Source organism: Leishmania donovani, chromosome 28, assembly GCF_000227135.1.
Source record: "Leishmania donovani BPK282A1 complete genome, chromosome 28".
NCBI lineage: Eukaryota > Euglenozoa > Kinetoplastea > Trypanosomatida > Trypanosomatidae > Leishmania > Leishmania donovani.
In genome coordinates this window covers 541,983-566,520 of record NC_018255.1, presented here as the reverse complement: position 1 = coordinate 566,520, position 24,538 = coordinate 541,983, and the positions used below count along the sequence as shown (strand labels likewise).

The following is a 24,538-nucleotide window of genomic DNA, read 5'->3' as shown; positions in this document are numbered from 1 at the left end:
CTGGTACTCGGCCATGGCCATCGCCAGCTTCAGCACGAGGTGCGTGTACTGGTTCTCCTCGATGCGGATGATGGCGCTGTTGGCGTGCACGCTGTCCGGCACGCTCTTCAGCTTGGCCGTGTTCTTGGACATCGCGTCGAGCTTCTCCTTCGCCGCCTTGGCCGCGTTGCCGGTCTCGCGCGACAGCTCGTCGATCTCGCCGCGCAGTGCCTTGGAGCGCGCCTCGTCGACCGTCTGCATGTTCTCCGTGTGCTTCTGCTGCAGCTCGTCCATGGCGGCACGGATCGTCCTGACGTTGCCCAGAACCTCAGCCACGTCGCCGTAGAATGCGTCGAGGGTGTCTATTGTGTCTTGATCGATTTCGCTCGGCGGTATAGCGAAGGTTACTTTGACTGGTGCGCCGCCCTCCGCCAGGCTGTAGTTCTGTGTCGACGGGCTGGTGGAAAGGGAGATGGTGGCCGGCGCCAGCGAGGGCTCTAGGCCGGCCGCTGCCCTCAGTTGTGGAAGACGATCCATTCACATATGGGGGCTGCAAAGACTCAGAAAGGAGGGGAGGGGAGGAGGGAGGTGGTGGGCGAGGGTGCACAAAAAGGACACAAGATGAAGGCACAAAGACAGCCTGCTCAGACACACAGAGAGGGGCTCCTTGCCTCGGCTGTGCGCCGTCCCCCCCCCCACTCATTACTACACTCCTGTGTATAGCAGTTTGGTGAGCTCGCGCACGCTAACAGAGAGGGAGGAAGGCACCGCCATGGAGGCGGCGGCGACGGCGAGGAGGGGGTAGCCATGCAGGAATTTCGTCTATCTTGCTATGCGCACAGCCTCTTCAGGGGGTGAGAAGTGTTGCAGCGGCTCTTCCCCACATCTTTGCGTGGCCCGAAAGACGGTGCTTCATTAAGTGTGAACAGTGGAGCTGCAAGGAAGCGTGCGTAAGAAGAGGGTCAGCTGACCTTAAGCGGTTAATGGGCGGTAGGGGTGTGGGTGTGTTCTGCGAAGCCTGCACTTACAAAACAGAGGAGAGAAAACATCTCACCATGATCGCGAGGGGGTGCGCGGCAGGGCTAGCGAGCCTTTCAGGCTGTGATGATTGGTACCTGCACATGGCACTGCTGGGCAATGAAGGAAGCACACAACTCACACAACAGCAAAGAGGGGGAGAGAGAACAAAAGTGGCCGTTGGTGTGTGCGGCCTTTGAGAGCTGTGCACACGATGCCGGCCGGTGATAGGATGACGTGAGGCACCGTCAGCACGCAACAGAGATCCATGACGCCCGCATCCCACTCTGACAACACGGCAGCCTACACAGCGCACTTCTTGTGAGCGTCATCGAGCAGCGCCAGTGCATCACAACTGAGCCCCGCTTCGGTTCCTCCGCTTGTGGCAAGGAAGGCGGTGATGGCACGGCGCAGACACAGCTGCCGTTCGCGCTGCTCCGTCCGCGGGCCGTGGGTGGTCGCGGCGCAGTCCAGCGCCTCGCTAACCACTGCGTCTTGCGTCGCCTCCAGGCTGCGGGTTACGGCACGTGCGAGCTGGAGACCAAACACCGACGTGAAGTTGCGCACCTCGGCGCCGCTGAAGCCGTCGGAACGGCGCACAAACGCCTCCACAAGGGCCGCGCGCAGATTTTCTAGCTGCGTTGCGTCGATCGGCGCAGCGGCGGCAACGGAGCCGCCATCGGCGCTCACCAAGGAGGCATGGCTTTCTCCCTCGCAAAGCCAATGGGCCCATTCTCCGTACACGACGCGTCGCACGAGGCTCTTGCGAGCCGCGGCGTCCGGAGGCGGCACCTCCAAGAGCGTGTCCAGTCGACCGGCACGTAGAAGGAGCGGGTCCAGCAAATGAACGACGTTCGTGGCGCCGACGAAGAGGACGAAGTGCTCTTCATCCTGCTGCGCGGCGTCCAGCAGGCGAAGAAGGTGAGACACAAGGCGGGCATCGTGCGCAGTGGCAGTGGAAGCAGTAGAGGCGCCCTCGTCTCGACCACCGCCGTCAGCCGCTGAGGACCTTGGCCGACGCCGATGCACATCCGCAGTGTTCGCGTAGCGAAGCCCAAAGGCAGCTTGTACCTCGTCCATGAACACAAGCGAGGGGCTGCGCTCGCGCGCGACATCGAAGTACTCCTGCAGCCGCCTCTCCGACTCGCCTACCTCTGCCTGCACCAGCTTGGGTAGGTCCATGTACACGAAGGAGGCGTTCAGCTCGGTCGCCATGGCCTTGGCCAGCATCGTCTTGCCGGTGCCGGGAGGGCCATGGAGCAACACGCCGGTCGAGGGGCGCACGCGGAAGCGCCGGTACGTGTCGCGATGCCGAATAGGATCGGTAACCAACCTCTTCAAAGTCTCCTTCACGTGCGCCATTCCAGCGATATCGTCCCACCGCGTCGCCTGCACGTCGACAAAGCCGGCGCTGCGGCGGTACTCCAAGGCCGTGACGGAGCCGCTAGATACGTAGGCTTGAAGAATCGCCTGAGCCGCGGCACCGGCCACCTGCTCATCACACTCGACAGCGCCTGAGGCGGAGGAGGGAGAGAGGGAAAGACGGGATGGTGATGCGGCGCAGTAGTCAAGCGCGAGGCAGAGCACCTCCTGCAGTCCTCCGTACGACACGCCGCCGGTGCGAAGGGCCAAGGCGTCCACCATCGGCAGCGGCAACGGCGGCGGCGCCTGACCAGCAGCACACGTGGTGGCGTAGGGTAGAAAGAACGCGCGCCGCACCGCCTCTGTCGGAGTAGGCAGGGCGATGGCGTAGTCGACGTAGCGGTGCCGAACAACAGGAGGAACCTCGTCCAGCCCTCCCGTGAAGAGGGCGACGGAGACGAGACGCGCCAGGTGCAGCGTGGCGCACTCGTGCTGCGAGAAGAGAGGCGGGCTGCTGCGCAACACCGTGTAAAGATCGGCGAGGAGGGCTGGGTAGAGCGTGTTCATGCTCTGCGCGCTGGTGCCGTCCTGGGACGGTTCACCGACACCGCAGCTTTGCCGCGTCGTCGAATCTGCGGTTCCGCTGCTGCTGTCGTGAATGCACGCGTCCTCTCTCTGCAGGTAGCACTCAATGTGGTCCAAGACAAGCAAGACGGCGATTTCCGTCGGCGTTGTGGTGGTGGTGGGCTTTCCATTGGCTGAACGTGAGTTGGTGACGCTTTCGCGATGGTACTCGACACACGCATCATAGACGGTGCGACGGAGCAGCCGACGCAGCCCTGTGGTGCCGTCGTAAGCGTTGCGGACTGCCACAGCCTTGGCGAGAGGAGGAATAACCGTCACGACATGAGTGCGGCGTTGCTCGTGAAGCAAGGCCGAGGTTAGCGTAGGTACCACAGTGCCGTCCGCTGACACTTCACGAGGTACTGCTTGGCCCTGCTCTTTTTCTGAAAAGCGGACCACCTCATCCATCGCGGTATCTGTGCACGCATTGACAGCGTCTGCGACACGATGAACGAGATGGCTCTTCCCATTTGAGGTGGGGCCGCAAAGCAGAATCGACGGGATTCGCTCATGCGGCGCGTACGGCCACCAGCGCAGGAGCGAGGCGAGCAGAAGGTGCACCTGTTCTAGGGGCGAGCGGGTCGGCGCGGATGACGCTTCGGGGTCACTGCTGTGACGATTACTCGCCATTTGCGAAGCTTGCAGCAATGATGCGGCGAGGAAAGATGACTGTGAAAAAGGTACACATACACCCACCCACACACACGCGAAATATATATATATATATAGACACGCACATCAAAGCAGAGAGGATGGGGGTTGAGTGGGGTGGTGGTGGTGGGGGGGGAGGGGGAAGACGGCGGAAAAGGAGGGATGAAAGCGGTAGAGCTGTGAAGGGGAGCGTAATGGACGGAGCGCGCGTCTTTCTATTTCTATCTGTGTATGCACTGCTGATAAGTGCGCCATGCCGCCTCACGTTTTACGGCCATTACGAAGCCATTGCGTGGCGTTTGCTTTGGTAGCGCTCCCACGCGTAGGTGGCGTACGGCCCTTTCCCCCTCCCCTCTCCTCGCAAGCTTGAGGGGTGCCAAAGACGCCCAATCATGCAACCGGTGCCTTCTCACAGTACGTCCGCGATACGCGCAGCGAGCGGCAGCCGCGCAGCGCTGCATGGGTGAAGCTTCCGCGTTTTTCTTTTCCTTTTGCTGTTTTTTTTTTTTTTTCTCCGCCGATGATGCGCGCGCAGACCGTCGTTCCACCGCCAACGGTAGCCTTGTCGCCTGCGGGGTGTGCGCGCACGCACTGATTCTTCTGTTTCTTTTTCAGCGCTGAAGTCTGGGGGCGGGGGGGGGTGTGGGGGAGGCGGCGGCGGCCCGCGACAGAGGCAGCGAATCGTCTTCCTCACGCGATCGGCATCGCGAGCGTGTGCCCGTCTCCGGTGTCGAAGCAGAGGAGCCCGTCTACACACGAAACGGCGATGAGGGGCGAAGGCGTCCGCGCTGCCTGCCCGCTCGCTGTGCTTGGCGCAAACTGCACATGTGTCGCAGAGATGCCGGGAGGAGAAGAAAAAGAGGGGCCGCCGCCCAAGGCACCAGATCGCGCACCTGCACACCGCAGGGTGGCGGCGAGGGCACTTTTCGTGGCTATGTGCGCAAAGTGACGACCGTCGTCGCTGAAGGCGCAACGTGGCCGCGGGTGCGCTGCGAAGGGGGTGCGAAATGACCCACCTTGTGCGTTGACAGTGTAAATGCCAGGGCGCTGGGGGTCACCACGGATGCTGTACAAGATGGTCGTCAAGACCGCCGACCGAGACGCAGTCGGCGACAGGTTTCCCAGGCGCTCCAAGACTGACCACGGCGACGGCGGCGGTGGAAGACGCGGCCGCGCAGCGGCGGTGGGGCCGAGATATGAAGGCACGCTAGCCCTGTCCTTCGTGCGACAGCGCTTTCGAAGGACCGCTGCTGAGCTGCCGACGCTGACCTCCAACGCAGCCACAGTGGTCAAGGCGGCCCTTCCTGTCACATCGACGAGCCCGATACGGCCAAAGCACGAGGGGTCGCGTTGAATGTCTGTCACAGCGCGCCCCGTAGGGCTCTGTCCGCCGGCTTCGGCGAAGAGGTGCTGCGCCGCCTGCTGCTCCGCGCGCGTGCGACGACGTCTGAGACGGGTTCCACTTTCGGGGCGGCGAAGGTCGGCCATCACCACGGCACCCGAGGCATCTCCCAGTCCGCAGACCACGCGGAAGCTGTCCTCGAAGGCGCAACACGACAACACACCCGCCACTGATGCAGCGGCGGCCGTCGAGCGACCACCATGCCTCATCCACGACGGCTGCGGCACATGCGTGCAGAGCGCAACGTGCGTTTCTTCATCGTTGGCAGCAGCGTCGCCTGCGCGTAGGGAGGAGCCTCGTGCGGGCATGCGCCAGTCCACCACGCGCAGCGTCCCATCCGAGAAACCGACGACTGTACTGTGCGGGCCCCAGTCATCCATGCAAATCGCGTTAGCGCTCATTTCGCACGCAAAGGCGGTGTGGTGAATCGCAGCGAGGTCGGCACCATACTCGCGCGACTGGACCAATGACAACGAGTTCATGGAGAGAGCCACGAAGTCTGCCTGGCAACGACCGCAGGCGTTGCTAGAGCCGAGCGGACGCTGCTGGGCCGGTGATGGACTGCCCACTGTGGCACTGAAGGTGCCGCAGCGGGGATGCACCCGGTGCAGAGTGCCGCGCGCGTGCTCGAGCAACACGCTGGACTCTTGCTTCCAGCGGGCCGAGGAGACGGTTGTCGGTATCACAGAGGAGAGGCGCGCAGGGGGTACGTCCGACAATGATCTAGCACAGTCATCCCACACAAAAAACTGGTCGCCACCGCGTGATTGGCACGTGGACGCTCTGCTTTCCCCCTGCTGCACCTCTTCGTCGTCGCCATCGTTGCATCCGCGCCACATGTGCACAGCCGGGACGTCTGACGTGCGTGGCTCTGTGGTCAGCCCGCTTCGGCGGAGGAGCACACGGCTGTCTTCCGTTGCCACGGATAAAAGCTCATCTACGGGCGACGGCGGTGCGCCGTGTCCACAAGACGCGGCCACCGTGCGGTGGTGCATCACGTAGTCATCACTGGCGCCACGATACGAAAGAACGACGGCGTCGCGAAGGGACAGGTGGCCAACACGCGGCGTGTGCGCTGGCACAACGGCGAAACGACCCACGTCTTCCTCCCCGTCCGAATCGGTGCTATTGAACGTGTCCACATCGACAACGTCGGCGTCGCCGGGTGCTGCCGCACCGGGTGCAGGGGTGGAGGCTTCGTCGCGGCGGTCCTCCGACAGCTCCGAGCGGACGAAGAGGACTGAGAGCCGGCGCACTTCCGCTGTGCTCGTCGTCGAGTCTCCTTGAGTGTGTGCCAACGTGCGCCGGCGGGCGTCGCCAAGGTGTGTGATTCGCATACCCTTACTAGAGGCGTTACCACGCATACGCTCTTTATGGATGCCTTCTTGTGCTGGTGCCGCAGCGCCGCTTGCCTGCGCCTCCGCAGCGCTCACACGTGCCTCCGTAGGCGCTGTATCTATGAGAGAAGGAGAAGGGGAGGGAGAGGGATAGGGCGGTGGCCGCAAACAGTTACGATCCAGCATGGAGGAGAGGCAAGCGCAAATGGGAGAAGCGGAAGGGCACCAAGACGACGAAGCCCTTCCCAGCGGGTGACGTGTAGGCACCCGCCTTTGCTAGTGAAAGGGGCGCTGTATCGGCAAAGGTGCTCGTCCGAAGGAAAACAGAATGGGGACCGCAGAAGAGAGAAGGGACCTTGCTGCATAGAGACACATGGGCGTGTGTAACAATATGGAAAGACACTGGGCCGACAAAGTAGCGGATGCACGGCTCGCACGAGAGAACGGAGAGCTTGCGTAGTCGCGGATGCGTGTGTGTGTGTGTGTGTATGTGTGGCTTTCCATCCTTCCTCCGCACTACCCGTTCCGTGCACCGCGTCCCCTCTCTTTCTTGAGTGCATCTCCCTTGAACCTCTCCGTTGCGGGATGGACAGTGACGTGTAGCACGAGAGAAGTGAGAGCTTGAAACTGAAGAAGGGGTTGGGGTGGTGAACAGAGCGACGTTGCCCTTCAAGCAGGCAGGGTAGAGGAAAAAGGCCAGCACCCGATTTGCGTGCCGTGCCTCTCGTCCCACCGCTCTCTCTGGAGGCGACGCGCTGAGAAGGCTACGCAGTGAGCTGTCCCCCCCCGCCGCAATTGTCCCCTTCGCTGCTATTTTACGCGCCGCCGTGCTTGTTCACGTCCGTTTCTCAGTCTGTTGCATGTACTGGTATGTGAAAAGCAGCTGAGCGCATCTCGGTGACCTTGCGGCCCCGCGCGCGGCGTCAACGATCTCTGCCCATCTCCTTCTCTCTTCAAAAGCGACAGGGGCAGAGAAGGCGAAGACGAGTTCGCGGCAAGGCCCATAACAACGACATAAGCAGCACAGCGCCCAAGAACGAGGATGGTCGCAGGAACCGTGCTAGAGGGGGCGGGGAGGAGTGGGGGGGGGGCTTGTGGTGGCGGTTCTCGCGCAGGTACCCCACACCCGAGTTGGCAGCAGCAAAGCAGAAGCAAACTTAAACACACCCGGTAAAGCTCCCTCCGATGGATAGAAGTCGAGGAAGGGAATGTGGGTAGTAGGCGAGGCGACAAGCAGCAAAAGATTACGACAGACGGGTGCGTCGCTGACACGCTCCCTCTCTCCCCCCGCTCGAGAGTTCTTCCTCGGTATATATATATATACGTGTGTGTGCATCTTTTATTCGGCTTTAATGACGACGTTTCGCGTCGCAGTGTTCACGCAGCGGCTGCATCCCTCCAGCAAACCCCATCGCCTCTTCCCCGCGCTCTGCCGCTGCGGAGCCACACTTCCCCACCGGGGGAGTGTGTGGGAGGAGGAAGGAGCCAAACCACGTTCTGAAACACGATAGGCGGTGAGAGGGGGACCACCATTTCTGCGATCATGTATATCGCGCACACGTACCTTCACAAGGCGAAGTGAGGGATAGTGAGAGAGACAGAGGGGCGCGTGTATTGCGCTTCTTTGGGTCCGTTTGTCCTTTGCTGTTGTGGTTGGGGGAGGGGCCGACGTGCACCTTGGCAACAGCACACAGACGACATGCTCGGCTTCGCCTCACCCTGGGCTACACATAAACCACCGAGTCGACCGTGCCCGGTTTTCTTCTTCCCGGGCTACTTTTCTTTTCTGCACCCTCATCTGTCAGCATTCCCTTGCGCCTCATCATGCGATTTTGGTGACCCAGGAAGAACCTCTTGGCAGTGAAGTACAGCTTCTCTAACCTCGCTGCTTCGCTTATCATTATGGGCGGCACCATGGGTATTAGCGAGATGCCAAAGACGCCCAGGGTGACGTACCTTCCAGACTTCGCCCCATCGAGGGCTTCGTCGATACGGTGACGGTGCGACAGAAGCTTTGGTAGAACTCGGTGAAGCGCCGCGACGGCGGCCTCCTCGGTCGTCTCGCCTTCCAATCGTTCCATCACCGGATCCAGGTTGCAACGCGGCAGCGTTACCCGGACGCCGCTGTAGGTGAGACCCTTGGTGTACAGGTGACGGTGCAGCGAGCGCATCGCTGCCTCCGCAGTGCGGTGGATCGCGTCCTCAGTAGACAGCCGGCCAAACGGCACCTGAGTGATCTTGCAACCATTATTAGGGAGTTTCTTGCGAAGGTGGCCAAGGATAACGCTACGCATGGCCACATGGTAGTCGGTGCGCTCTTCATTAACAATGCTGATGCGGTTGCTTGCCATGAACTCGAGCGGCGCGATGGAGTGCCTGAGGTTTTCCGGTGCCACCAGAGACTCGATCACCTCCGCCTCGAAGTACATTCGGCCAAAGGCAGCGGCGTAGCACGCACGCGCCGTGTCTCTCGACATGCAGTAGTACAGGAGGTAACGCTTTTCGTAGAAATCGCCGCACGTCACGATACCAAAGGTGTGCTTCAGCAGATCCACAAACGCGGGAGTGAAGACGGGCACGCGACTCACTGGGAAGCTCGCCATAAAGTCGCGCGACGCCTTCATGGAGCGGATGTGGCGGTGGAAGGAGCGGATAGAGACCAGTGGGACGCCGCTTCGGCCGCCACCCTTGTCTGCCGTCAGGGTTGCGGCCTGCTCGCCACGTAATTTGGCCACCACCGCTAGCACCTCGGCGTCACAGGCAATCTTTGCCAAAACGGGACTCGTGGCCACACCAATGCAGACGCGGACCGACGCCGTGGAGGCGGCGACTGTGGAGCTCGGCACTTCTTGTGCGCCCGTCGTTGCGGGCTCCTGTGCACCGCATCCGCTGTCTCTCGGCGGCCGCTGCGTCAGCACCTCGCGCCGGATAATGCGAGCGATCTCCGTCGCGAGCTCATCGGGGGTCAGGGGCTCGATCTCACTTTCGGAAGGCGGCCCAGCGATGCCCTCCTTCGCTACCGGCCTCTTTGCCATGTAGTCCTCAATATCCTTCAGCACCTGACTTACATTGCGACGGCTCACGTTAAGCAGTGGCAGATAGGTGGCGTAGTGCGTCACGTCAATGGCAAGCTCGTTTGGAAAGGGCTCCAGTATTCGACACACGTAGCGGCGCAGTATCCTCTCTACCGCATCGCGCACCGCCTTGACCTCCTGCTGCCCCGCGTGCTCACGTGGCAACGACGATGATGAGGCCGGGCCGTCGGCGTCTGCGGCGCTGCCTGAGTGCACAAACTGGAAGTAGATGGAGTTGCCGGGTAGAGTCGCGCGCATCACATCTTCGTCCGTCCCGATGTGCCGCTTCATTGTGTAAAAGTCGTCCAGGGAGGCGTACTTAAACATGAGCACACGCGACTGCATCGTATGCGCGATCGCCTCGGAGATGGTTTCCATCTGATGCAGTGGGTAGGTGTAGGCATCCGGTACCTCCAGCAACTCGCTCGCCTTCGCCAGCTCATCCATGTCCACGTACTTGAGGATCTGCTCTTTTTTCATATTCCCACGTGGCACCTGACCAAATACAAAACTTCCATCGTCATCGTCTTTGGTGAGCTTTCGCTTGGAAAGCGCGATGTCGGTCACAGACGTGTCGTAGAAGAGCGAGGATAAATCCACCTTGGCGGTGACAGCCCCAAGATCTGCCTGGGGGTGGTAGACGGCCAGCGACTGCGACGCCGCATCCTCCACAGCGTTGGCCACGTTGGGCGCCTCCTCCCTTTTCGCGGATTTCCGAGAGCCCGCCGTGCGATGCAGGCCACATGCGCGGCGTGAGTTCGAGAGAGCCGCGCGGCGATGCGGCAGAGACAGCGCCACCGTGTGCCTCGCTCTGGCAGCGCGAAACATCCCATGCGTTTTGTAGGTGGAATCGCAGCAACAAAGAAAAAATTGTTTTTTTTTTCTTGTTTTGATGGTTGTGTGGGTTGTTGTCGTTTCTCGTTGCCCGTGATGTGCGCACGAGAGTGCTGCGGCCTTCCAGACAAGGATAGGGCAAACACGGTTGGGGGGGGGGTAGGGAGGGAGGGGGGGGGGGAACAAATGGAACGACACAGAGACGGAAAGAATGCAGTGGCGATGTGAGGCGAGCAAAAGGGTCGCGGTCCACGCACCCCCCGACGTCGCCGCGGCTGACTTTACGCCCTCGACACACAATTGCCTTTACCCCACACACAAAAAAAACGTTTCTGCGCTTCTTGCTGCCCGTTTTGCGCACGCGGACCTCACCACCTCTTTTCCTGCCCGTCTTTCCGTTGGCGCCGCTTCCAAAAGGCGAGCGGCGCACCCTTTCGCTTTTCTTTGGTTACCGACACGCACGAGACAGAGGGGACCGCACTCTTCACAGAACTTGCTTTGCTTTCGATCTGCACTGAGGGAGAGTTCGGTGGGACTCAAGCAGATGATTGTACTTACAGCGGACTGTACAGTGGCGAAACACACGCACGCATACACATCCCCGTGCATACAAGGCAATGCCAGCACCTTTTCTTACGTCGCGCACGCATAGCTGGTCGAAAGCACGTGAGGTTTCCGCCGCAAAGTGGAGCGCACAGAAGCGCGTGCGTGCGTGTATCCATGGTCACGGCGGCCATGCGCAGGATGCCGTCCGTTCAGTCGGGGAGATGAGTGGGCCGAGAGCGAGAGGGCGGAAGGGGTGGGCGCGGATGTGCAATACCCGTTTCAGAAACAAAAAAGACGAAACGTAAACCATAATGAAAAAGCGGAGTAGAGTCGATGCTTACAGTGCATCGCCGGCGTTGGCCCGGAGGGGTGTCCCCATGAACGGCAAGGTGAGAGCGCGCCTCTCTCGCAAGAGAGAGAGCAGGCCGACAGACACACGTGCCTGCGTGCGCTGAGAGTAACACTGTCAACTGCGGAGGCATGACGTCGACTCACCGCTTCATATTTTCTCCTTTTTTTTCTTCGTTAATGTGGATCGTGCGCATACCACCGGTGTGCGCACGTGAGAGTCTGTGCGACAGAACGTGTCAGCGCCTGATTACGACGTCGACCCATTTTTTCAAGTCACGCTTCTTTTCTGCTTTGCTCTCATTGGTTTGTGTCCTCCCGTCTTGGACGCGAGAACTCGCGACACCGGGGGAGAGAGAGGGGGCCTGGCCACGTGAATCAGCGTACAGGGCGAAGTGCGCTGAGCTCGTTGAGGAGGAGAAGGCGGAGGGGACACAGAAGCTTGATGCACCACCGAACGATCGCAAAAGATCACGGGCGGGACGCCCTGCGAAGGAAGCGCAGCAGCGGCAAACAAATAAAAGCGAAAGAGATGAGGGATGGTAGGGGCAAGTACGTACACACGCGCGCTGCGCTGCGAGGCGGTACATGGTGAGTGAGAACGATAAAGACAACAACTAAACCGACAAGAAGCGGGGACCGTGTTCTGCAATCCAGGGTGTGGGTGGGCGTCTACCGAATCACCATCCAATGTGGCCGAGAGAGAAGGGGGGAGGGACGCCGCGGGGCCGTCACGCATGCCGCACATACGCGAGAGCGGACCGCTTTTTTCTCGCGACGTGTTGGCGCTGTTCGACGACGAGCAGCGGAGACTCGCTTTGCGGCCGGCGACCTTGGCTGGGCCTGGCGAGGCGGCTTCTTCAATGGAGATGGCGGCGTCTTCGCAATTTTCGCCGATGCATAGCGCTGCGGCGTCATCTCGTGGCTTTGGATAGTGACGGACTGCTTTGACTTTCGCCTTGCAGACCGGAGCGGCACCCTTGCCCTTCGCCGACCTTCTTCCCCCCCCCCCACCGGCAGAGGCTGTAGCTTGCTGAACTTGACACCGATGAGGCGAAACTCGCGGTGCCGCGCTGCAAACGGCTCTGCTACCTTTTCGAGTCCAGCATAGAGCTTGGCAAAGCTGTTTGTAGCCTCTGACAGCATGGCGGCATGGCTGCGCGACACGAAGGCGCGGCTGGTCGTGTAGAAGCACACGTGTTTGGTGCCCGCGCCTTGCTTCATGAGAACATCGTGCGCGCCCTGAGTGAGCTGACGTAGGTGGTACCAAAAAGCTTCGCAGATGGGCACACCGCACGCCAGGGTGGTGCACTTCCTCGTCGACTTCTGCGCACGGTGATCTGGAACGACTGCTCGGAGTGCAGAGGGCGATGGACTGGCCAATGCACGAGAAAGACGTGATTTCAAATGTGCCGCAGAGCTGGGCTTCATTGCCGCCGCCGCGCTCGGCGGTGCCGTGACGGCTTCTCGCTCCGCGTTGGAGCGATTGACGTTGGCGCGCACAAGTCCTAGGCCCACCGAGAGGTAAAACGCGAATGTCTTTTCGCGAAACAAGTAGCATAGCTCCGCCTTGTGCGTGAGAAAGTCCTTGCACGTGACTACACCGAGGGCGTGCAGCCGCTGCTCGGTTGCAAAGCCGATCCCTGGCACATCGCGTACCGGCATATCACGGACGTGAGCTAGCACCTCCTCGCGTGTGCGCAGCGTTAGAATGTGCTGCCCATTTGGCTTGTTCACGTTGCTGCCCACCTTTGCGAAGGCCGGTGTGTGGGCGATCCCGCCGCTGCACGTCGGCTGCGTCGCCGCCTCGACGCGGCGGCGGAACTCCGCACACACATCCTCGGCAGGAGCAATCCTGGTGCGTACGAAGGTAGTCGGTGACATCCATAGTTAGCTCATCGAGCCCTACGGCGACGTAGTGGGGATCGTACAGAGCACCAATGGCGCGCACATTGGCGGCCTCGCGGCGGTGCCGGTCAAAGTGCGGTGGGCGTGTCCACAAAGAAGGACAGAGCTTCTTCGCCATAAAGCCCGGCGTGCCCGAGCAGTGTAGTTGGTTGTGGTCAGCAGTGGCATAGCTGCCGACAGCGAACGGCCGCTCGCGCAGCGACGGATCGAGCCTCTCCTCTACTGCAGCGTAGAACACGTCGATGCCGACGTGGATAAACCACCTCGAAAAACGGCGTGACGCTTCCAGTTCCTCCTCGACGGCCTCGGCGCGGGCTTGCCAAACATGCTTTTCTGCGGCTGCTAGGAGCGAGAACTGCCGCTGCTTCGCTGCGAGGGCCGCATGTTTTTCACAGCCCGCAGCGCCTCCTTGCGCTGCTCCCCCTTGCAAAACGCGGAGCCACGCGTCATATTTTGAATGACCTGCTCCAGATACGCCTTGTCCACCTTCTGCAGGCCGGCTTTAGAGGCATCGAAGGAAAGACGACCCATCGCTTTCGATGCCGATGGGGGCGGAACAGAGGATGCTCCTACGGCCGCTTTTGCTGTCGATGTGGACGCGCTTGAAAGGCACCGACATGTGCCCCTCAGCGCAGCGCCGACCATCGACGACCCGCGAAGGCGGTAGGAGGAGGAGCGCATGCCGTGCCGTCTAGACGCAGATGCCGAGAAATGAGAAAAGCGTTGGGAAAGAAAGGAGGTTGCTGAGAAACAAGGGGGCGGGAGACAAGAATAGTCCGAGGCGCCCAACCCGGGTACTGTACGGCTTGTTGATCCCTCCTTCCTGCCCTCCCACGCACAGACACGGCGATGGCCCTGCTGGGAGAAGGATAAATGGAGAGGGAACAAAAGGAGGAGATGAAGGTGCGAGGAGCGTTGCGAATGGGCAGCGTTCAGGAGGACCGCACAAGCATATCAATATCCCGCATCTTTCGTGTGCCCGTAAGCGTGATCGCTGGACCTGATGCACGGGCACCTGGTGGTGGTGACGGAGGCATCGAAGTGGGGCGGCGCAGCGCGGCATCAACTCAAAGAAGCCCATTTCAGGACGCCCAAGTCCATGATTATGGGGAGGTGGAGAGAAGGAGAGAGGAGGAGGGTCGAGACAGTGCTGGCGTGCGTATGCGTGCACAAAACAGTTGCAGGGTGATGTGTGAGAAGCCGACAAGATGGAGGGGTGGTGGTAGAGGTGCATGCACAGGGAGCCGCAGCCGCTGCAGTTCGCATCGTCGTCGCAAAAGCAGCGCAGCGGTCGTGATGGTGGGTGGTGGAGGAAGAATAGGGGTCGGGGGACGTGAGCGACCACGCTCCTCTCACTTGCTCACCTCTGTGAGCCAAAGCACACAGAGAGGGATGGAGGGGAGTGAGCCTCTCTCAAGTGCGTTCGCTGCACCAACGGGTTGACAGGAGCGGACGGTCGCTCTCTGAAGGGACATCAAAGGTCGACTCGAATCAACGCCCTAAATCGTAGCCAAGTGGGGAGGGAGGAGCGACGACATCGAAACTATCCGAGTTCACGCGTCCATCAACTCTAGGGGAGATAAAGACGGGCCATGCTGCTAAGTCGATTCCTCGTCCTTTTTTTACAGCAACCCGCAGGAACACGCACACGCAACATTGACACAGACACACGAGGGCGATGCGCTGACGTGCACGCTTGACACGCTCGAAGCAAATCCGTTCCCTCTCCATCAGCCTACACCAAGGCACCTGTAGATAAACAAGGTAGCAAAAGGAATACACGGGGAGGGGGGAAGGCATCTACCCCGTGCTCAAGCTCTCGGGCACCGGCATTGGCCCCCCCCCCACTCCCCTGCCGCGTACTGAGGTGGGGAAGGAGAGGGCCGAATGCGGGTGCCCCTTTCTACTCGACAGGTTCAATGCAGTCATGTGCGGACCCGCGTCCGCAGAGACCACGCCCCATCGCTCAGCTAAAACAGCAATATAAAAGGAATAGACCAAAATGGCGTGTCTGCGCGCAGAGGACCCCCCCCCCCACACACGGTGGGGAGGAAGAAGGGGGAGATGAAGGGGAGGCGAGAGAGAGGGCGGCGAACAATATCCCTTTTTTTTCTCTACCGTCCACCAGCCCCTCCACTGGAACACGAAACACACGCACCCTCATACTTCCACCAAACAACGCCCACAGGGACGATCAACACACGAGGAGCAAAGAGCCCCCCCCCCCTACAAACACACAAAAAAGAGGCGAAGGGGATCAGACAAGACGCACCTGCGCTTCCGTAAGCGTAAAGAAACAACAACTAAACAACCCCGGACGGCCATCCCACTTGTATATATGTCTATGTAAAGTCTCGAGAGTGTACCTCACTGGTGCATGATATTTTGCGCACACTATTGAGTCGCCGTTGTGTGGATAGACGAACCGGCAGTAGGGCAGGGGGGAGGGAGGGAAGACCGCGTAGGCGAGAGATGGGTGCTGCGATCCATTTCGACGACCATCTCAGCTCTTTTTGCAGCCTGCTCGTCTCCTTGCCTTCCACCCTCTCCCTCCGACCACACAACATTTCTCCTCCTCTTTTGCTATGTTGTTCCGAGCACACGTCACCGCGTCTCCGACGCACCACGGATAACTCTCCGAAAGAATCTATACACGGAAATCAGCGCTGGAGCGCCCTTGCCACCCTTGCTCTTTTCGGGAGGGGAGGAGGAGTGTTGTTGTTCTCTGTGCCACGTACGCTGCTCTCCCTCGTTCTCTATAGGTAAAAACGGTATGACATTTGTTTTTCCTTGGAAAGACGGACGCTATGTGGCGACGACGGCCGGTTCTGATCCCCGTCCCCGAAAATGCCCAGCGCCCATCCTGCGCGATACACCTACCGTTCCGCAGTAATCGCCATTTTCGTCCCGTCTCCTCCGACTGCTTTGCTCGCACCCCTGCTCACTTCTTTTTGTGCAGCTTTCCCTTCGACGGCTTCGTGCGCCTGCGCGCCGGCTTGACGGCTTTGGCGGGCACCGCAGTGGGCTCCGCAGGGCGGGCTTTCGGGATGTTTGGATCTGTCAGGAACTTCGAGACGGGAATCTTGCGCTTGTACGTTGCTGAAGGCTGCACCGGCGACTCTCCACACGGGTCCGACTGCTCCGCAGCTACCCCGCTCTTCTCAGCGTCACGGTCGGCATCGTCGGCATCCATGTCTAAGTCGTCATTCACTTGAAGCGGTTCTGTCAAGGCGCCGGTCAAGGCATCGCGGGTGCTGTTGAGGCCAGCGTGGTCATCATCGGTGTCTGTGAAGCGCTGCAGGCGGACGCCGATCAGGCGGAACTCGGCGTAGTGCAGAAGATGCGGCTCCAGCAGCTTCTGCGAGGCCTCGAGCCACACCTTGAGGTCGTTCGTGTGGCTCGGGAGCGTCACACTGAACTGCTCCGTGTCATAGGTGCGATACTTGAGAACCAGTGTCATCTTGCGAGGCTGCAGGTGATCGCGAACGCAGCGGACATGGCACTGCTCAAGAAGCTTGCGGAAGAGTCGAGTGAAGGCCTCTGGCGAGGGCAGTGGCTCGCTAAACGACGTTTCCTTACCAACCGACTGCCGTGCCTGATGCTTGCGCAGCGAGAACGTCTCTGCCAGCCCCAGTCCAACGCTGAGGTAGTGCGCCAGGGTCTTTTCTCGGAACAGGTAGGCTAGGAGGTACTTGTGCTCCAGGAGGCCGCCGCAGGTGTGGATGTGCAGCGCACCGAGTGTCATCTCTTGCGCGTAGCCGATGCCGGGGATCTTGCGCAGCGGAATGTCGCGCACGTAATTGATAACTTCCTCTCGCGTCAGCAGCGTGATCTCATGCTGACCATTCGGCTTGTTGACGTTGCTGGCAATCTTCGCGAGAATTGACGTGGGTCCGATGCCGCCGCTGCTTGTGAGCTGTGTCTTGAGGAACACCTCGTCGCGGAAGTCGTGGGCGATGTCGGAGGCTGACACGGCCGGGAACTCCTGCAGGTACTTTGTCACGTCCATCGTCAGCTCATCGAGGCCGACGCTGACGAACTGCGCATCGTAGCGGGAGGCGATGCTGTGCACCCGCGCCGCCTCTCGCTGGTAGGCTGGGAAGTCGTTCGGCACGATAATGAGCTCGGGGCAGAGCTTCTTGCCGATGAAGCCGGGCATGCCAGAGCGCACACCGTACTGCCGCGCAATGTAGTTTGTCGTGGAGAGCATCTGCTGAGAGCCGACGCCGAAGGGCTTGCCTCTCAGCGACGGCGTCTTCTTCTCCTCCACCGCAGCGTAGAACATGTCCATGTCGATGTGGATGTACCGGCGCCGGAGATCGCGCGTCGCCTCGAGCTCGTCCACCATGGCGTCTACCATGGCCTTGATCCGCTGCTTCTCTGCGGCGCTGATGGAGTCGAATGTCTTGGCCTTCTCCTGAAGCTCCTCGGCTTTGCGACGCCGCGTCTCCTCGAGCCGCTGCTCCTTTTGGTAGAAAGCAGACCCCTTCGACGCCTCCTGAATGACGTGCTCGACGTAGTCTTTATCCACCTGCTGAAGCCCTGCCTTCGAGGCATCAAAGTTGAGTTTGCCAGCGCTGCGGTGGTCACAGTGCTGTGCACCGTTCATGCCGGCGTGGTTCTGCGGATTATGCGAATCCTGCGGAGCGCCGCGACCGTGATCTTCGAGGACGGCGCAGTCCGCCTCGATCTCCTCCGCGTGCGAGTCGCTGTAGCGACCTCGCGGGGCAGGTGACATGCTGGAGCCTACGTGCGCGGCCGCGAATGGCGCCACCGCGCCCGCTGTCGTGGCCACTGACGGTTTCTTCACGGCAGTAGGGTGATTATCTCGCCTCACGGTCTGCTTGCTCACCCGCGCAAGACCCTTTGAGCTCACGGCGGAGGAGACAAACCGAGAGAGCCGAAGCATGGTGGGCCGGCGAAGGGAAAAGGCACGAGAGAGGGGGAGGAAAAGATGGATGCGTGCCTCGCCGGTCGCCGCCACAACGGATCTTCACAAGCGCACGCGGGGCAGGCAAATACCCGCAGCACAAAGGAGGAGAGGGAGGGAAGACACCAGAGCAACGCGAACACACACACACACACACACACCAACAGACAGACACGCGCCCGTACAAAAGAAGGCGCGGCCACAACGAAGTGGGAGAGAAGAGGAACTCGCTGTTTAGCTCTACGTACGTCTAAGCGACTGCGACGAGGGAGGGCGGGGCCGGGTAGGCAGCACCTCTGCTGTCTCTATCGATGAAGGAAGGGTGAGGGTGGGGTGGGGAGCCGAAGTAGAATACAACAAACGCAACCGGAAGGAGCCACCCTGCACGCGAGGAAGGGGAGACGGCGGGGGCGTAGCGGCCGGAAGAATGCAGGTGTACGCGCGCGATGGAGGGGGGCTGGGACGGTAGGAAGGGCCCTTGAGATGGTCAGGAGGACGTCACGGCTGCGTTGCATGATATGCCAAGCCGATAAACAAAAACACGTGGTGAGTAGAGCAGGCGAGAGAGAAGGGGAGGGAGAGAGGTTGAGACGGAGCGTGACAGACGGAGAGAGAGATGCATCACGAACTACACATATATAACTACAGCAGCACAACTGGGGCATCCCCATTTCTCGTGGGGACGAGGGCTGCCCTCCTGTCGCTCTACGATCGGGTGTTCTCGACTCGTGCGACCGACCCCAGTCGTGGCACGGCCGCTGCTGCCTCTGCCGCTTATGCACCTCTTCTTTCACGCGTCATTATACCCCTGATGAGGGGAAAGACCTCAAAGTGGTATCGGAATCCAGAACCGCCCTCTGTGGAGAAGCCGAGCCGCCGCCGTCCCCCTATCCCTGCCAATGCCGAGCCACCGCGCCTGGCCCCGACAGGGTCCAGCGCCTGCGACACGGGGGAGGCCAGTGTGATGTATCGCTACGGATGCCGGCGGTCAGGTCCTGGATGGCGCTGCGTGAGAGCCACCGGCAACAGTGGAGATGTTTGCACCATGGGTATGCTCGGCAGAGTGTCAGCGTGGCTCGAGCGTGTGTCACTCGGCGCAACGGGAGCGGCTGTGAGGCTGCCTGCGGAGCGGGGGTGGGGTGGGTGGGGAGACAGGAGCCGTGCTCAGATGGACGAGTCGGCGCATCGCTGTAACGCGCGTCTACCGCTGCTTCACGCCACGTGATGGGTGGCCTGTGACGGGCCTGGGGTGTAGAGTGGCATTCAGCTCATGTTGTGCGGCAGAGAAGGGACGCGTCGAAAAGGAAGAAGAAACGCCCTCATGGCACAAACACGTCATCACCTATATACATGTATGTGTGTATATATACACGCACACAACGACACGGTGCACCTACCCGCGTGTTGCACCGCGGCTCGGTCCTGGTCGTCTAGGACGAGCCGTCCTGCCCCCGAACCGGGCCGTGCGCCTCACGGGCTCCTCTTGCCCTTGCCTCGTCCCTCTGCCTCGCATGCGTGCTGCGCGATCAGCAGCCACACCGACCGGGCCGGACTGCGTGCCTTGATCCGAAGCGGGGCCGCGGCCCCGGGCCCTGTTTCGGGGCGGAGGCGGTGGCGTCTGCCGTGCGGGTAACAGGGGGTGGTGGCTTAGAGGCGCATGCCGGATGAGCCCGAGGAGGACGTTGGCCGGTCTCCCGCTCAGGGCCGACTGAGACCCTGTACCCTGCCTCTGTGCGATGGTGATGCGGCAGGTGACTGGGACAGGAGCAGAGGCACTGTGGTAGTGCCCGGAGGCGGCAGGGACAGCGGAGGTGGGAGGCTAACGACAGTTTCAGCGCCGCAACGCAATGGCCCTGCTGTCCACTGTGCTGGAGCGGGGCAACACTGGTAGACGTTGCCTCCGTTTGTTCCACAGCACCAGCTGCACGGTTTGGGGTACGGCTGCTGACATGTTTGCTGTGTATGAGCACGCGATTTGGCCACTAGTTTAGAGGGGAGGAGGGAGCCGCTGCCGATGTGGCAAGAGCAGTTTACCCACAAAGCACGGAGAAGCTGAAGCGCATGACACAACGCTCGTTAGAAACTAGGGAGACGGACAACGAGGAATGAAGGGACAGGTACAGATCGATTCGTGGAGCCTGAGGATGTGTGCTGAGGGCATGAGCGCCTCTTTTCCCCTTCCTCTGCATTGCGGAGAGTCGCGAGAACGCGCACACCATCATATCCCTTACCAATATGCCATTTGGAAGGGGAACCAGCGTCCGAAAAAAAAAACCTAAGAGAGACCCGCGCTCAAGCAGTCAGCGTCCTTGATGTTGCCGTTACTCCTCAACCTCTCCCACTCTTTCGTTGCTGTCAGCGTCTGGCAATGCATCGGCCATCGAAAACTGTGTACAAGAGTCTTACATGGTCAGCAGAGATGTTCACGCCGATGCCTCAACCGTTTCCGTTTTTTTTTTCGCTTGATCCCCCACGTGCCCTCGCCTGATTCTCTCCATGCAAAACAGCAGCAACACGCGCCAAACAGCTAGGGAGGGTTCACAGGAGACTTAGGTCGACGCCGGTGATGGAGGCACCACAAGAGGGCGTGAACTGCACTCGCCACGCTCACTCGATGCGAGGTTGGCGAGAGGTGCAGCCACAAGAAAACAACAACAAAAAGAAGAGGATGGACGACATGATGGGCTTGCTGTTTCACGATTTCTCCTGCAACGATTTCCACGCACAGGTATCCTTCATTCCACGATGAACACGTTATCGTCAGCGCTGTCATCGCCGACCACTTCTTCGTCGCGCATCTTCTGCGGCTTTGCGGCTGAGCCCGTAGAAAGATCGGAGAGCGGAGACGGCGCGGTGGAGCTCATCGCGGGGCCTTTCACCTCCTCCACGTCCGTCAGCTGGCTCTCGGAGGAGACGATGAGCACGGCGCCGTCTTCGTCGTCGCTGTCGTCGAGATAGGCATCGCTATTATCCCCTGCACCGCCGTCGCCGATGCCACGGGGGCGCTTTCGCTGAGCGAACGCCTGCTGCTGCTGCTGCTGCTGTCGGCGCCGCACCGAATGTGCGGTGCTTGCGAGCTGACGAGTAAAAAAGTGGCTCAGTGTGAGCTGATTCGACTCTGCCTCGGCAGCCGACTTCACCGTCAGCGTGGTCGCGCCGCCGGTGCCGTCGCTTCGGGGTCGTCGCCTAAGCTTTTCCAGCCGCACGCCAAGTAGCCGAAACTCAGCAAAGTCGTCCACCACTGGCATGAGTAACTCGTCAAGCGCCCGCCGTAGGACTTCGTGGTCGTCCGTATATACATTGAGAGACTTGCTGTGCTGCTTCACGTGAAAGCTGCGGTGCTTCAACTTCAGCACCACCTGCGAGCAGAGGAGGCCCTCCTCTGCGAGGGTCTCATGCGACCGGCGCAGGTTCTTGTACGCGATCGCCTGCAGCGCCATGCGATTCGTCAGTTTGTAGAAGGTGCGTTCATGACCTACGGATTTGCGTCCCCAGTCGTCCTCGTTCGACCCTCCATCCACTGCAGCGACCGTCTTGCCGTTAGTCGTTCCGGCGGATGAAGACGGCGCTGCCTCCAGCGAGTCGTACATGCCACCGATGCCGATAGACGAGGCGAGAAGAAATTCGTACGTCTTCCGCGTCAGGATGTAAAAGAGTCGATGCCGCTGCTCGTACACCTCACCGAGTGTGTGTATCCCGAGCCCCGCGAGGACGCTCTCCCGCGACTTGCCGATACCGGGCACCTGGCGCACGGAGATGCTGGCAAGATAATTCATCACGGCTTCGCGGCTGAAGAGGCGAACGGCGAACTGCCCGTTTGGCTTTTTATAGTTGGACGCCATTTTCGCCAGCGTCGGCGTCGGCGCGATCCCGGCGCTGACGGTCAGGCCGGTTGCCTCGGCGATGCGTCGTCGGCACTCCTCGATGACCCTCTCTGCAACATCAAAGCGCCCCGCGTGCGTTGTGACGTCCATGTGATGGTGCGCGAGGTAGTCATCGAGGCACATCATGACCTCGTCCATGCCGAGCAGTTGCGCATCGGAGTCGTACTCTCGCACCACAGCCTTGAACTTGGCGGACTCGGCTCGGCACGCGGCAAAGTCGGTGGGCACAATGACGAGCTGAGGGCACAGTCGCATGCCAATAAAGCCTGGCATCCCGGACTGCACGCCGTATTTCCGGGCAACGTAGTTTGTTGTGGACAGCATCGACATGCTACCGATACCGAGCGGCACCTCTGCGTACTGCGGGTTCTTTTTCATCTCGACAGCGGCGAAGAACATGTCCATGTCCATGTGGACGTATATGGAGTCGAAGCTGCGATACGTCTCAAAGATGGCCTCGAGGTCTGCCACGTCACGCCGTAGCTGGCGGAACACATCAGGGTGGCTGCGCACGCTCGCTTCGTACTGCCGCGTCTTCACCAGAAGCCTCTCAACCTGCCGCTGCCGCTGCTGTGCCTTGCGCTCTTCGTTTACATAGAAGCTCGAGTTCTTGGATAGCTCCTTGATGATGGCCTCCGTCTTCTCCTTTTCAGCAGAGCGAAGGCCAGCTTTTCTGTCGTCGAAGTACACAACCTTTGGCGCCGTTGTGGCATTGGTGCTGGCGGGATTCGGTTGGAAGAAACTGTGCAAAGACCCGTGCGGGGCCGCGGCCCGCGAGGAGCTGCCGCGCGACGCTGGCGCTGAGCTGTGCGCGCTGTTATCGCAGCCCTTCACACGACCGCTGCTGTTGCTCGAGTACTCGTGATTGATGCCGCTGGTCGTCGTACCGCGGGCAGGGGTATGCGCGGTGGACAACACCGGCGTTGTCGGGGGAGTCCTTACCGGGGTCGCTGGCACGGGCGGCACAGGGGACAGCGTTCGCGGTGACTCAGGCGACACAGCCGTTGCAGTGAGAGCGGCGCGGCGATGGATGAGCGAGAGGAGATGCCTATCTTCTGCCCGCACGTCAGAAGGGGGTGAGCGTGTCGGCGCACTTGAACCATGCTCCACACTCATTCGTTGTGCTGGCCTTGATGCTGGTACGCGTATGCTTGCATAGGTTTGGGTGTGTCTGCCCTTTACAGCCTTGCTCAACACATGCCACCATGCAAGCGTGTAAGTGCGGGGACGAGGTTGAGAGCGGCGTTGCTTTTTCTAAGCAGAAAGAGAAGAGGAAGGAGGGATGTGAGCAGCCAGGTGGACACGCGCTCCAAATCCATGGGTGACTCTGGCCACCGCTGCGGGGAGCCCGTTCCCTTTGCCGCCCCCTCCCGCTCTGGAGAAGCGTACGAAGAAGAGGGAAACACAAAACGGTCTCTTCCGTGCCCGCACCATCTCGTTGCACGTCGCCACACACCACACACGCACGGGCAACACCGCCTCTGTCTCGCTGTTCGAAAAAAGGAAACGAGAGGAGGTGTGTGTGTCTCTCTCTGTGTGCATGGGGACGCAAGGTCAGGGGCCGCACACAATCGTACACGTGCCCTCCAAGAACATCGACGCTGCGCGAGAGGAAATCTTCTTGACCGAGATGGGAGTGCGTTGCTTCCATGACTGATTAGCTTGTGATCCTGTGTCCGAAAGACACAGATACACATGCGCAACTATATACCACTCCCCTCTGAGCATCCATTCTTTCGCAGGACGATGACGATGCACTGCCTTCACGCGTGTGCACCGTCCCGCTGACGCGCATGAAGTTCCGATAGAGAGCGAAACGAAAAAAAGAAGCAAGAGGAGAGGGGAGAACACGCATCACCACGTGCGGCGTGCGGAGAGAAAAGAAAAAAAGACGGGCACATTTGGACGCCCAGGCGCAAACAAGCGCACAAAGACCAACGACGACGACGACGACACACACACACACACACACACGCACGCACACACATAAAGGCAGAAACAAGAGAAACAGCAATCAGCCTATGGCGCACCGCGGTGAGAAGAGTCCATGACCACGCCCATCACCACCTAGAAGCAACATAACAAGGAAAATGCAGAAAGACAGTAAGCATACCCGTAACCGACTCTGTGTGCTATATAGACGAAGGGGCGCACAAGCAACAAAACACACAAAGGAAGTCAGGGGAACACACCACCGTTGACGACGACGGGAGGGGACGGGGTGGCGGGCGAGAGTCGTAGAACAGGAACGGCAAAGGCAAAAAAAAAAAGACACGCCTTCTTCTGTCGGCTCTCATTCCTTTCCTGCCTCTGTTGTCCGTTTCGTCTCGTCTCGATACTCCGCTCGCGTGCTCGTGCGCCTGCCCGGCGGCACACGAAAGGAGAAAGAATGCAAGACAGGAAAAGAGTTCCGCCACTTCGCACCAAACCTCTTCTACACAAATACAGAGAGGCAGCGAGAGTTCCTCGGCTCCAAAGCCCACGCACAACGGCCGATAACTCGAGCGATTCGCGCTTTCCAGACGCGCGTATACACATACGCACGCACATACACACGCGCTGCAGTGGAAAACAAAAGAGGAAGGCAGACAGCGAAGCATAGCACGGCTGCCCCCCCCCCCCACACACACACACACAACGAC

At 60.4% G+C, this 24,538-nt stretch overlaps 7 protein-coding genes across 7 annotated transcripts; all 7 read right to left on the bottom strand.

The window, feature by feature from the left end:
- Nucleotides 1–273, bottom strand: LDBPK_281590 (target SNARE, putative; the record flags this gene model as incomplete). The annotated part of the gene is made up of 1 exon (XM_003862210.1): nt 1–273. A coding segment is annotated over one exon (273 nt), but the record flags the coding sequence as incomplete, so codon positions are not given.
- Nucleotides 274–1,299: 1,026 nt separating this feature from the next.
- Nucleotides 1,300–3,390, bottom strand: LDBPK_281580 (ATPase, putative; the record flags this gene model as incomplete). Its single annotated transcript, XM_003862209.1, has 1 exon — nt 1,300–3,390. One exon carries the CDS (start codon nt 3,388–3,390, stop codon nt 1,300–1,302), a length of 2,091 nt encoding a protein of 696 aa, XP_003862257.1.
- A 933-nt stretch (nt 3,391–4,323) lies between these two features.
- LDBPK_281570 (hypothetical protein, conserved) lies at nt 4,324–6,558 on the bottom strand (the record flags this gene model as incomplete). The annotated part of the gene is made up of 1 exon (XM_003862208.1): nt 4,324–6,558. One exon carries the CDS (start codon nt 6,556–6,558, stop codon nt 4,324–4,326), a length of 2,235 nt encoding a protein of 744 aa, XP_003862256.1.
- A 1,538-nt stretch (nt 6,559–8,096) lies between these two features.
- On the bottom strand, nt 8,097–10,274 carry LDBPK_281560 (hypothetical protein, conserved; the record flags this gene model as incomplete). The annotated part of the gene is made up of 1 exon (XM_003862207.1): nt 8,097–10,274. The coding sequence occupies one exon, from the start codon at nt 10,272–10,274 to the stop codon at nt 8,097–8,099; it is 2,178 nt and encodes a 725-aa protein (XP_003862255.1).
- Nucleotides 10,275–12,840: 2,566 nt separating this feature from the next.
- LDBPK_281550 (DNA polymerase kappa, putative) lies at nt 12,841–13,200 on the bottom strand (the record flags this gene model as incomplete). Its single annotated transcript, XM_003862206.1, has 1 exon — nt 12,841–13,200. The coding sequence occupies one exon, from the start codon at nt 13,198–13,200 to the stop codon at nt 12,841–12,843; it is 360 nt and encodes a 119-aa protein (XP_003862254.1).
- Nucleotides 13,201–16,023: 2,823 nt separating this feature from the next.
- On the bottom strand, nt 16,024–17,820 carry LDBPK_281540 (DNA polymerase kappa, putative; the record flags this gene model as incomplete). The annotated part of the gene is made up of 1 exon (XM_003862205.1): nt 16,024–17,820. One exon carries the CDS (start codon nt 17,818–17,820, stop codon nt 16,024–16,026), a length of 1,797 nt encoding a protein of 598 aa, XP_003862253.1.
- A 2,927-nt stretch (nt 17,821–20,747) lies between these two features.
- LDBPK_281530 (DNA polymerase kappa, putative) lies at nt 20,748–23,012 on the bottom strand (the record flags this gene model as incomplete). The annotated part of the gene is made up of 1 exon (XM_003862204.1): nt 20,748–23,012. The coding sequence occupies one exon, from the start codon at nt 23,010–23,012 to the stop codon at nt 20,748–20,750; it is 2,265 nt and encodes a 754-aa protein (XP_003862252.1).
- Between the last annotated feature and the right edge of the window lie 1,526 nt (nt 23,013–24,538).